The sequence below is a fragment of the Dromiciops gliroides genome, chromosome 2 (assembly GCF_019393635.1).
Source record: "Dromiciops gliroides isolate mDroGli1 chromosome 2, mDroGli1.pri, whole genome shotgun sequence".
Classification (NCBI taxonomy): domain Eukaryota; kingdom Metazoa; phylum Chordata; class Mammalia; order Microbiotheria; family Microbiotheriidae; genus Dromiciops; species Dromiciops gliroides.
The window spans coordinates 643,854,251-643,866,932 of record NC_057862.1 but is presented as its reverse complement, the minus strand read 5'-3'; the positions used below and the strand labels follow the sequence as shown (position 1 = coordinate 643,866,932).

The 12,682-nt window shown below is 40.2% G+C and overlaps 1 protein-coding gene across 9 annotated transcripts in view; it reads left to right on the top strand.

Moving 5' to 3' along the window:
* The first annotated feature begins 3,136 nt into the window (after nucleotides 1-3,136).
* The window catches only part of MTHFSD (methenyltetrahydrofolate synthetase domain containing), a 50,826-nt gene continuing 41,280 nt past the window's right edge, over nucleotides 3,137-12,682 (top strand). For 3 of the 9 annotated variants that reach the window (XM_043985325.1, XM_043985322.1, XM_043985321.1), the window contains exons 1-2: nucleotides 3,137-3,215; nucleotides 12,467-12,570. In XM_043985325.1, coding sequence (XP_043841260.1) covers nucleotides 3,188-3,215; nucleotides 12,467-12,570 — 132 coding nt within the window. In that variant the 5' untranslated portion in view covers nucleotides 3,137-3,187. The other 6 variants (XM_043985324.1, XM_043985320.1, XM_043985319.1 and 3 more) reach the window with 4 other exon arrangements.

Below are 12,682 nucleotides of genomic sequence, written 5' to 3'. Positions count from 1 at the left end.
TGATGACCTCTCTGAGCTACAGGCTTCTGGGTAAAATTAAATCCTTGCATCAGATAAACTCTGATTGCTCTTTCAGCTCAAACACTTCTTCAATTCTTGCATATCAGTGTGAGGCAAATTCATGAGAACTTTTACCTGAGATCATCAGTAAATGTGGTATAATTAGTATTTATGGTGGCTAGTTTCTAAAGAGATTTCCAAATAGTTCCTTCTCTACACTTACCTCTGCCTCTCTCAACACAGTCACCCCCAAGGTACAGAATCTACTCCTCTCCAGCACTGATGTATCTGTCAGTTTCTCCTTTTCCCTTTCAGTTTTAGCTCCTGTCTTATCCTGTCTTGGTCACTAAGACAGAGATAAGGAAGAAATGATGGTGATATTTCCTGATTTGATCTTGAAGCAAGATTCCCAGTTTCTTTTTCTTTTTTTTTTAACAAGTGAATTTTTTTCACATTTAAATTTTTTTCCATATAAATATTTTATTATTTTCCAGTTACATTTAGAGATAATTTTCAACATTTGTTTTTATAAGATTTCTAGTTTCAAATTTTTCTCCATCCCTCCCTTCCCTCCTCCCTCCCCAAGACAGCAAGTAATCTGATCTAAGTTATATATGTACAATCACATTAAACATATTTCTGCATTAGTCATATAATGAGAGAAGAATCAGAGCAAAAAGGAAAAACTTCAAAAAAGAAAAACAACAACAACAACAACAATAGAAATGGTATGGTTCGATCTGCATCCAGATTCAACAGTTCTTTTTTTTTTTTCTCCTGGATTTGGAGAGCATTTTCCATCCTGAGTCCTTTGGAACTATCTTGGACCATTGTATTGCTGAGAAGAATCAAATCCGTCACAGTTGATCAACACACAATGTTGTTGATACTGTGTACAATGTTCTCCTGGTTCTGCTCTCTCACTCATCATCAGTTCATGAAAGTCCTTCCAGGTTTCTCTGAAATCCCCCTGCTCATCATTTCTTACAGCACAATAGTATTCCATTACGTTCATATACCACAACTTGTTCAGCCATTCCCAATTGATGGGCAACCCCTCAATTTCCAATTCCTTGCCACCACAAAAAGAGCAGTTATAAATATTTTTGTACATGTGGGTACTTTTTCCAAGATTCCTAGTTTCTACATGAGGCAGTGCAACAGGCAAGATCTAGAAGAGCTGGAGTAGGAAGGAAGAAGGCTCTGGTAGATAGAGTATTACTTCTCTCAGTCATGAAATGTTCACTTCTTGGGAGAGAAGCCTCTTAGTCTGGTAATACAAACTGTCATTTTAGTTTCTCTACTTTTCCCTTCATTCTTCAACACAAGTGGGATCATCATTTTTCCAATCTTGAAAGTATTTCAGAGAACACAGCTTAATGGAAAACCAACTGATTGGTTTTTAAAGTCAAACAACCTTTGTCTCTATCTTTACTCCACTGCTTTAGCTATTATATGACCCTAGGCAAGCTCCTTCCTATCTTAAAGCTCAATTTCTTCATTTGTAAAATGGGACATTTTGAATGGTTGATTTTTAAAGTCCACTCTGCCTCTGCAGTTTTGGTGGGGTAATTTAAAGCATCCATTCCTCTATCTATATAGCCACCTGTCACCTATCTATCTATCTATCTATCTATCTATCTATCTATCTATCTATCTATCTATCTATCTATCGATCGATTGATCGAACTAATCCATCTACTGACCTTAGATATCTAACCTCTATTTCATCTATTTAATCTCTATCATCATCTCCTATCCATCTATTCTATCCATATAGTCTCATCTGACTATATATCTATTTAATCCATCTACTTATAGATACATCTATATTGTCCACCTAATCTCTATCTTATCTACTTAATATCTATCATCTGTCTTGAAAAACTTTGGAATCAATTGTGAGACATGAAAAGCATGGACATGCCCAGATCCAAGAAGGTGTTGTCCAGTATAGCAAAACAGGATGGCAGTAGCTCAAAAAAAAAATGTGAGGTGTAAAAATTTAGGGACATATTTGCTCCAAATGTTCATATGAATTATTTGTGCCCAGCTTGTGGTAGAGTCTTCTGAGCTGGTATTGGTCTGATCAGCCACACTTGGACACACTGCACCTTGAAACCAATGTAATGATGTCATTTTTGTGCTCTTTGAGAATGAAGGGTAACAACCAGCCATCTATGCATCTATCAATCTATTTATCAATCTGTATATCTGTCAATCTAATTCATCTAGCCATCTATCTCATCCATCCAATTTCTATAATTTCTCTTATGCATGTATTCATCTTATCTGTCTATACAGCTTTCAGTCTGTCAATCAATGTATTAATCTGACTATCTATAGACCTAGCTAATCCAGCTATCATCCATTTTTAACCATCTAACCTCCATTTTATCTCTATCATCTCTATATAACCTCATCTGTCTGATTATATATAAATATATATATACACACATACACACACATATACATATATATATATATATATATATTTTTTTTTTTTAGGCAACGGGGGTTAAGTGACTTGCCCACGGTCACACAGCTAGTAAATGTCAAGTGTCTGAGGCCGGATTTGAACTCAGGTACTCCTGAGTCCAGGGCCGGTGCTTTAACCACTGCGCCATCTAGCTGCCCTATATATTTTTATCTATGTATGTAGCTATATATACAGGTATCTCTCCATCTATTTGTCTATATAGCTTTGTATCTATAAATCCACATATGTATCTACATATGCTTCTCTAAGTATATAACCTACCTATGTATCTATGCATCTCTCTGTATACCTGTCTCTAATCTATGCATGGATTATGTATGTACATATGTATCTATTTATCCCTGTATCTAATCTCTGTCCGTCTCTATGTCTATCTAATCCTAGTCCTATCCTATCCTAACCATCTATGTAAGCATTCTTTCATCGCCCTCTGCTGGCGAACACCGTTTCTTCCTTCCCTTGCACTAAGACCAGACCGAAAGGGGGCGTTCACGGGCAACCAGAGTAGACTTTGATCATTTTTGTCCTTTGTGGGCTTCCGTAGAGAGTGCGTTTCGTTAGTCCTTTTTTCTCTGCCCTGATTTGAGTTTCTGCATTAAAGAGACGCCGGGGGCGTATGACGTCACCAAGCGCGCCGAGCCCAGAGCCCCGCCCTTCCCTGGTCGTCGCGCCGCTGACGGGGCAGCCATGGAGCCGGCGTTGAGGCTGGGAGCGGGTATGGCGCCTACGAGCTGGGGGAGGGCGAAAGCCGCCGAGAGGCGAGGGGACGAAGGTGGGGTGAAGGGGCCCGGGACCGCAGCGTGGGTTTGAAGGCCGGGCCTGAGCTGCGCTCGCTTCCCTGAGCCACCGTCCCTCCCCGGAAGGACGAGGGGGGAAGCATCCTCGACCTAATAATGATCAATAGTTAGAGCACGTACATAGCGCTTTAAGGTTTTCAAAGCGCTTTCCAGATATCTCTGACCCTCTCAGCGACCGTACGAAGGAGGCGCTCTATTTTACAGATAGGTAAACTGAGGCAAAGGTTAAATGACGCACCCAAGGTCACAGCACGGGGGGTGGGGGACACTATGCAGACACCCCCCACATCCATCTCTGCCTTCTCCCGGCCCTGCTTCCCCTAAAGGACTCCTAGGTCTGCGCAGCTTTCTGTGCCTTCCTCCAGGCCCCATATGTTCCTTAAGGGGATTCCAGTGCCCAGCTGCCAGCAAGCCCCGCCCCCTGCTGGTTTCTCCCTTTCTTGGGTGATACGATTGCACCCACTCTTGCAGAGAAGTTATTTAGTGGCTCCGCTGTCCATCCGTCCCGTCACTGATGCAGAGCCGGGAGGGAGCTCAGAGGGCAGTCTGGTGCAATTCGGGAGACAGGGACACCTAACCCTGAAACCTTCCCTGATTCCCTCGAGGTCACGAGGGTAGTAAGTAGCAAGGACTAGATTCGAACCCAAGACTTCTGACTCCAGAAACAGGGCGTGTTGTAAACTCCGGGGTTTGTTCATCCAGTGATGGTTTATCAACCATCGAATCAATAAGACATTTATTAAGGGCCTACTACGTGCCTAGCCCTGCGCTAAGACTTGGGGATACAAAAAAGAGGCAAAAGACAGTATTTGCCCTCAGGGGATTTACAGTATAATTGGGGGGGGGCAACTAGGTGTCACAGTGGATAGAGCAGTGGCCCTGGAGTCAGGAGGACCTGAGTTCAAATTTGGCCTCAGACACTTGACATTTACTATGTGTGACCCTGGGCAAGTCACTTAACCCTCATTGCCCTGCAAAAAAACAATACAGTATAATGGGGGAGACTGCATGCAAACATATATGTATGTATATGTATGTCTTTATATACACATACATGTATGTATATATGCCTATGTGGATGTGTATGCCTATGTGGATGTGTGTTGTCTGTAATATGCACACACATATTGTGTAGATATACATACATATGTGTGTATATAGATACCCACATAAAGCAAGCTATATATAAGATAAATAGAAAGTAGTTACCCTAGGGAATTAAAAATGCTAGGGAAGGCTTCTTTTAGAAGGTGGGGTTCTAGTTGGAATTTGAAGGAAGCCAGGCAGGTCATCAGTAGGGGCAGTTGAGGAGGGAGTGTTGCAGGCATGGGGGACAGCCAGAGAGAAGGGGAGCCAAGAGATGGAGTAACTAGTTTGTGGAACAGCCTGGAGGCCAGTGATACTGTAATTAAGAGTATGTGGTTAGGAGAAGGTGTTAAGAAGACTGGAGAGGTAGATAGATGGGGACCAAGTTAGGAAAGGTTTGAATATCCAACAGCATAGGGAGCCATTTATTGAATAGAGGGAGGTGATATATTCAGACCTGCACTTTAGGAAAATCATTGTGACTGATCACCAAAGTAAGAGACTAGATTGTAGAACCAAGTGTACACGTGCTCTGATATGCCTACTGAAATATTTCTGAACTTAGTATGGCAGGTAGTTGCAGGATTTTGAATTGGACAGGAAACTTTGAGACTATGGAGTCCAAAGGTTTTGCTGAAGGCCACCCTGAGCTAGACAGTAACAGGTCGAAAACTCCAGTACAGGCCTTGTGGCTCCCAGTCTGGGATTTTTTTTTTTTTAATGGGGGGGGAGGGGAATGGGATTAAGTGACTTCTTTTATTATTTTCCAGTTACGTATAAGGATAGTTTTCAACATTTGTTTTCAAAGGATTTTTAGTTCCAAATTTTTCTCCCACCCTCCCTTCCCTCTCTCCTCCCCAAGACAGAAAGCAATCTAATATAGGTTATATATATGCAATCATATTAAACATATTTCTGTATTAGTCATATTGTGAAAGAAGAGTCAGAACACAAGGGAAAAACCTCAAAAAAGGAGGAAAAAAAACCCAGCCCCAAAGTAGCATTCATAAACCACAATTCTTTTTTCTGGATGTTGAGAACATTTTCTATCATGAAGTTCTTTGAAATTGCTAAAAAGAGCCAAGTGTCACCATTGTTCATCACACAATATTGCTGTTCCTGTGTACAATGTTGGGGTTAAGTGACTTGTGCAGGGTCACACAACTAATAATTGTCTGAAACCAGGTGTTTCTGACACCAGAGCTGGTGCTCTATCCACCAAGCCACCTGGCTGCTGCTCAGTTTGGCATTCTTTCAACTTCACTATGCTTCAAGTTAGCTGGAGCTATCCACTAGATAGTGCATACCTTTTTATTATGCTCACTTCATGGATGAGGAAACAGGTTGTGTTTTGTCCACATTCATACATAAGTATCTGAGAAGGAATTTGAACCCAGGTTGACCATGTCATTCCTTGATGTAAGGAAAACTTCCTCACAGAGTTTTCTAATAGTAAGTTGGGGGGTGTGGGGCAGCTAGGTGGCGCAGTGGATAAAGCACTGGCCCGGGATTCAGGAGGACCTGAGTTCAAATCCGGCCTCAGACACTTGACACTTACTAGCTGTGTGACCCTGGGCAAGTCACTTAACCCTCATTGCCCTGCAAAACAAAAAAAAAGTAAGCTGGGCTGTTTTGGTAAAGAGTGAACATCTTCTAGGAGGTCAGGAGGCAAAGCTGGTTGATTGATTGCTGGGGATAGCAGGTATGGGGTAGGCATCGAGGCCTCCGAGCTCCCTTCCAACTGGCATAGATTTAGAGCTTACAAGGGACCTTATGTGGCCTTTTGTGTGCTCCCTAGCCTTCCCTCCAACCCCCCCCCCTTTTTGCCAATGAGGAAACAGCCCCTGTGTGGTTGATGCCTGAAGTCACCTAATACTGTAATACAGGCCAAACCAGCCTGCACACAATTTTGTTGTTTTTAAGGTTTGGAGTAACTCTGGTGAGAAGGGGTTGTGTGGGAGGTTCAGCTCTACCTCTGGTACCTATTGGATGACCATAGATAAGTCCCTTAAATACTCAGTGCCCAAGGCACCTCTCTGAGACAAAATTCTAGGTGTTGTGTGTCAGCATTGGTGAAGGGTGTTTCAATACCTAAAGTTCTTTACATTGATTAAATCACATTAAATTGTAAATTCTTTGAGGGCAGGCACAGTCTTTTGCCACTTTGTGCCCCTTTGCTAAGCACAGGGCTTGGCACATTTCAGTTGTTGTTTAGTCATTTTTCAGTCATATCTGACTCTTTGTGACACTATTTGGGGTTTTCTTGGCAAAAATATTGAAGTAGTTTTCCACGGTCCTTTTCCAGGTCATTTTACAGATGAGGAAACTGAGGCAAAAAGGGTTTAGTGACTTGCCATGGGTCACACAGCTAGTAAGTGTCTGAGGCCACATTTGAACTCAGAAAAATGAACCTTTCCTGGCTCTAGACCTGGCATTCTATCCACTATGCCACCCAGCTGCCTGCTTCTTACATGATAGGCATTTAATAAATGTTTATTGGGGGCAGATAGGTGGTGCAGTGGATAAAGCACCAGCCCTGGATTCAGGAGGACCTGAGTTCAAATATGGCCTCACACTTGACTTTTACTAGTTGTGTGACCTTGGGCAAGTCACTTAACCTTCATTGCCCTGCCCCCCCCCAAAAAAAGTTTATTAGTGAGCTCCCTCACCCCTCCTTAACACTTCTCACTGTATTAAATGGCCAAATGTATAATTTTTTGATAATTTAATAATGCACAGTGCTGAACTCATAGTAGATATTCAAAATGAATTATTTAAGCAATGAGTAATCATAAGGTCACTTATTAGTGACCTCAGCTAATAAATTTAGAATTAGAAGTAACCTTTGCAGTCACCTAGTCCAGTGATGTTAAAGTCATATAGAAATAGGTCATGAAATTGCACATAAGGATCCCCGTGGGCTGCATATTGACATAATTTTAAAATGCAATATCTATATTTTATATTTTTATATCTTTTGTTAAATATTTCTCAATTATATTTTAATCTGATTTATACTATACCCAAGAGTGTTGTGGGCTGTGTTCTGGGCACCTCTGATCTAGTCCTACCCACTGATTTTTACAGATATGGAAACTGAAGCCTGTGGAGGCTGAGTAATTTGGCCAAAGTCACACAGTGAAATAGCAGTTAGGATTTGAACCCAGATCCTAAGTATACTTTGATGATACTTACCTTTTAACCTATCTGAGAAAGTTGTTGTAAAACTAAATGAAATAATCTTTGGTTTTAAAAAAAATCTCCATTTTACACATGAGGAAACTGAGGCACACAGCTGTGAATTGACTTGTCCGCGGTCAGACAGCTAAGCTAATAAGAGTCTGAGGTCAAATTTGAAGTCATGTCTTTCAGACTACAGGGCTAGCACTCTATTCATTCTGCAAATAGAAAAGTTCCCTTTAGGATTAAATTATTTTATTTTATATATATTTTTTGCAGGACAGTGAGGGTTAAGTGACTTGCCTAGGGTCACACAGCTAGTATGTGTCAAGTGTCTGAGGCCAGATTTGAACTTAGGTCTTCCTGAATCCAGGACCAGTGCTTTATCCACTGCGCCACCTAGCTGCCCCAAAATTATTTTTAAGGAAGTAATTTCTCTCCAAAAACTGGACTCTATCAGTTTCTGACCAACCATCCTCTTTGTTCCTGGAGGATCCACCCTGTTCACATTTCTGAGCCTTTTACCCTGCCCACAGGATGTTTCCTCTCAAACCTAATACACCCCTTTGCTTTACAGCTTTTGAATGAACTATTAAAGATATTTATCTACATTTGTGTCTTTATCCCCTTAATATTCTATAAACTCCAAGAGAGTAGATGTTGTGCCTCATCTAAACTTAGAATTTTCTGCAGTGCCTGGCATTGTGGTACCTGGGACCAATGTCTTGTTAATGAATTAGTGAAAAGGGATCATTTTTATTTTGTATCTGAAAATGATTTTTATTTAAACATTGTTCCGTAGGTATGTAGTTTTGATGGATTTATTTTTTTTTTAAGCTCTCCAGCTTTGCAAATAATGTAGGTGAGCAGAAAAAATGTAGGGCTTGGAGACAGGAAAGTTCTAGGTATAAATTGCCCCTCCAGTCCTCAGACAAGCCATGTTCTAAACCTTAGCTTCCTCTTTCGTAAAATAGTAATAATATTCCCTGTATTACCTATTTCACAGGGTTGTTTTGAGTATCATTTGAGAGGATATATATGTTACATATGTTTATAAACTTTACAGCCTTACATAAGTATCGTCATCATTAATGTGATATGGTAACAGCCCCAACCTGACTTAACAAAATGAGAGATTGACTCTGAAGAAAATGGAAAAAGAAAAGAGATTATCTTCATTTTCTAGAGAAAGTTTAACTTATTAAAGAAATTCTCACAACAAGGAGGAAAAAGGAGCCTAGAAATCACCTCAACCATTAAACATTTGACCTTTTGAGTAGAAAGATATAGCAAGCAAGGGTAATAGCCTAGAACTTAAATTGCTTTCCTAAATCTTACTGTGGGGGAATATGAAAAATTATGAGCAGTATAAAACAATAAAAATTGTTGGGGGGGGGTGGATGAGTTTACAGAAAACTGGCTGAGAACCAAGTCAGATTTTCTCAAGGATTTTTAAGATGAAACTGGAAGAGAGACAACAAACAGATGAAAAGTGGAACATTTCTCAAGATTTCAGTAACAAACCTCTTCATCAGTGACAGTAGAGCCACTGCATTTTGGCTCTTAACATCTCTGTTCTCAACAGAAATGGTCCTTGTGAGGAAATAGAGGTTGGGCTCCTCTCAATCCGGACCTGTTTGAGGAAAAGGTCTGCCTCTCCCCCCCCCCCCCAAGCAAACAATATCACATGATTCAAGGAAATCCTAGGCTGGTCACAATTAGATCTACTCCTGAGCAGTGTCCATGTAGGGGAGAAGTTGAAGGGTTGTCCCTGTATCACTTCCCCCATTGGCTAAGGAATACTGCATTCTGATTAGCTAATTTTTGGTGCATGGATTGTAATCCTTGAGTAATTGGTGAAGAAGGGGAGGGGCCAGTTGTATTAGGAGATAAAAAGGCCTGTGAGCCTCCATTTTGTTGTTCACTCCACTAGGGGTGGCCCTTTCTTGGGAGAATGACAATAAATGAGCTTTTGACACATCACCAATGCTGAGTTCCAGAAGTTATTGGAGTGATGTTTCTCACAGTCCTAAAGAAGACAGTGATGAGATGAGTGGTTTGACTAGACCAGAGCTTCTAAAACTTTTTCCACTCACAACCCCTTTTTACTTGAGAAATTTTTATGTGACCCTGGGCATACATGTATGTAAAATAGGCATACAAATAAAACATTTACTACTGTTACATGACCCTTTCTGGAGTCGTGACCCACAGTTTAAGAAGCTTTGGACTAGACCAAGAATACAGAGTGGAAACCTTTGTGCTACAAGTAACATATTTTTAAGGGCATTATGAGTTAAATTTTTCAGTATATCTAAAGAAGGAAAAATCTGGAACCATAATCAGGTGTTATAGCTGCTCCCAAAAGGCAATCAAATAAGATAACTACTTTCTTATCTTTATGAAGAATGATTTACCCCCATATTGAAGAGTTCCTTGATACAAATATGAGAAGGGAAGAGGAACAAGCAGGCTTTCACAAAAGGGATTCTACATCTTCACAATTAAGCACCCAGCTGAAAGATGCAGAGAGTACAGATCCCGCCATGCTTGACGCAGAAGGTTAAATACCACTGTAAAGGATTTTGAACATCACCTTTGCATCGCCTATGATTGTCCATGGTCATAGATGCTACAAGAGAGGTGATGCTGGTAGTTCTTCCCTGCCAAGGGGAAGTTTTATGGAACAGAAAGAAATAGCCCCAAACTTAGCTTCAGGGGACCAGAGTTCCATTGGCTGTACCAGTTATTACCTATGTGACTTCTGACCAGTCATTTCCTTTTTCTGGACTTAAGTTTCCTCACTTTTAAAATTAGAGGATTGAACTAGACATTTTCCAAGCTTTAGTCTTCTATGAGGGATAAAACAGGAATAAGTGCTCACCAAAGATGTTACCTTTAATACATAAGTAAAACTCTCATAATGATTTTACAGAGATAGAGCAGGCAGAGTGATTGATGGTTACATCTGTCTTTGATCAACTATTTTTGGTAGTAATACCACTCATGATGTTTTTCCAATTGTTCAGTATGTTCTCCTTTTTCAGATATCTTGAGAACCCCTTATTTATTCTTACTTATGGAAAAAAGTTATGGGAAATCCTCCAAAACAATCATAAGCCATTTGTATTAGAGATGGTGCTATGAATAAGATGTATAAATGAATGCTTCCTCCTTTGGGACTGATCACAACCCTTCTGTCTTCTCATATTGGGTGATTCTTGGCATAGATTTATTAGCTCCTTTACATAAATGCTCTAGAAGGGGGCAGCTAGGTGGTGCAGTGGATGAAGTGGCAGCCCTGGACTCAGGAGGACCTGAGTCCAAATCTGACCTCAAATACTTGACAGTAGCTGTGTGACCCTGGGCAAGTCATTTAACCCTCATTGCCCTGTCCCCTCCCCCCCCCATCCAAATAAATAAATGCTCTAGAATGGACTCATCCAACAGGCATGTAAGAAATAGAACACATACAGAGAAATATTAACAAGTACAAATTAATTATCACTACATAAATATAGGACTATAAAATAATATCACTAAAAAGATGTCTTAGAACATAGGCAAAGTACTTATTCAGGCAGTACTGGCATTGCTTGAACAAGTCTCAAATGTCTTTAGAGTCAACCATTATGGACATTGTATAAATTATAAATAAAACTTAGTGGCAATACTTTATAGTAAAACTTTTTTCTGGCCCCCAAAAGAACTTCCTTACCTTATTCACTTATTGCTATTTACCATTCTTGTCTTCAAGTGACCTCTGTCTCTTGAAAAATCAAATTCTTTCTCAGAGGATGGGCATCTGTCACCATTGAGGACGTTCAGGAAAATGTGGTACAGACTCCAAGAGCATTTTTAGATGAGGAGTCTAGAAACGGTTTTGAGTATTGGCAGCACTGGAATAAGTGTGTAGTTTCCCAGAGGTTGCTTTTTTAAAAAACCCAAGGTTGGATATATAAGTTCCGCCATTAAAAAAGATTCATCTCACTTCAAGAGTATTTCAAGAGTAATTCAGTTTCAATTAATGTAGTGATCGTTGTCAGCTAGAGTTCACTTGGGAAGACTTCTGAGAAGGTACATTTCAGAATAGCGCTTGAAAAGGAACAGAGTAGGCCTTTGTTTTGTCAGAGAATAGGGGAAGTCATTCTCATTGGCAGGACATATTGAAGGTAGTGTGGGTAACTTTGAGGTGAAAGGACATCCCTTAAATTATTTCAACTTGAAGCCACATTAGATAGGAGGACCCCATTAAGCTCTAAGTACTTGTTTGTTCACCCTTCAATAATCCAATCCCCAGGGTGATAGGATATAGTGATAACACTGCTCCCTTCACTTTGAGATAAATTGGTGTCTTAAGAAACAAAACTTTGCCCTGGTCTTGGATCAGATTTGATAGAACAATATTTTACTGCAAGAAGTTGCAAGTAGAGTATGTGTCCAGCATACTGACACCATATTACACCATGCCTGGAACGTTCTCCTCCACTCTGACCACTGACTTCCCTGGCTTCCTTAAAGTCCCAGCCAAAACCATACTTTCCCAGCCATTCTTAATTCTGAGGCCTTTCTTTTGTTAATTTTTTTACTGTTTATCCTTTATATAGCTTGTTCGTACATATCTGTTTGCATGTTGTCTCCCCTATTAGATTATAAGCTTCCTGAGGGCAGAGACTGTCTTTTACCTCTTTTTGTGTCCCTAGCACTTAGCACAAGGCCTGGCACATAGTAGACACTTAATAAAGTTTTATTGGCTGATTGAATATAGTGTATAAAATATTTACATTGTAGTCTTTGACCACATGTAACATGAGATTCTTAATTACTTACTTGACAGTGTCATGGGTAAAAACAATAATATTCTCACAACAGTTAATTCAAAACTCTCTCATTAATGTTTTAGGTGTCTCCAAACAGGAAATTCGTGAAAAGATTTGGGATTATATGGAAGCACAAAATATAGCTGACTTTCCAAGGCCTGTCCATCATAGGATTCCTAATTTCAAGGTAGTTAAGCCTTCCTAGAATATTGAAAACAAACACGACACGTTCCTAAATGAATAACATTAGTAATACTGTTACTGTATCTCTTCATGGTGGATTAGAATTCAGTGAACAG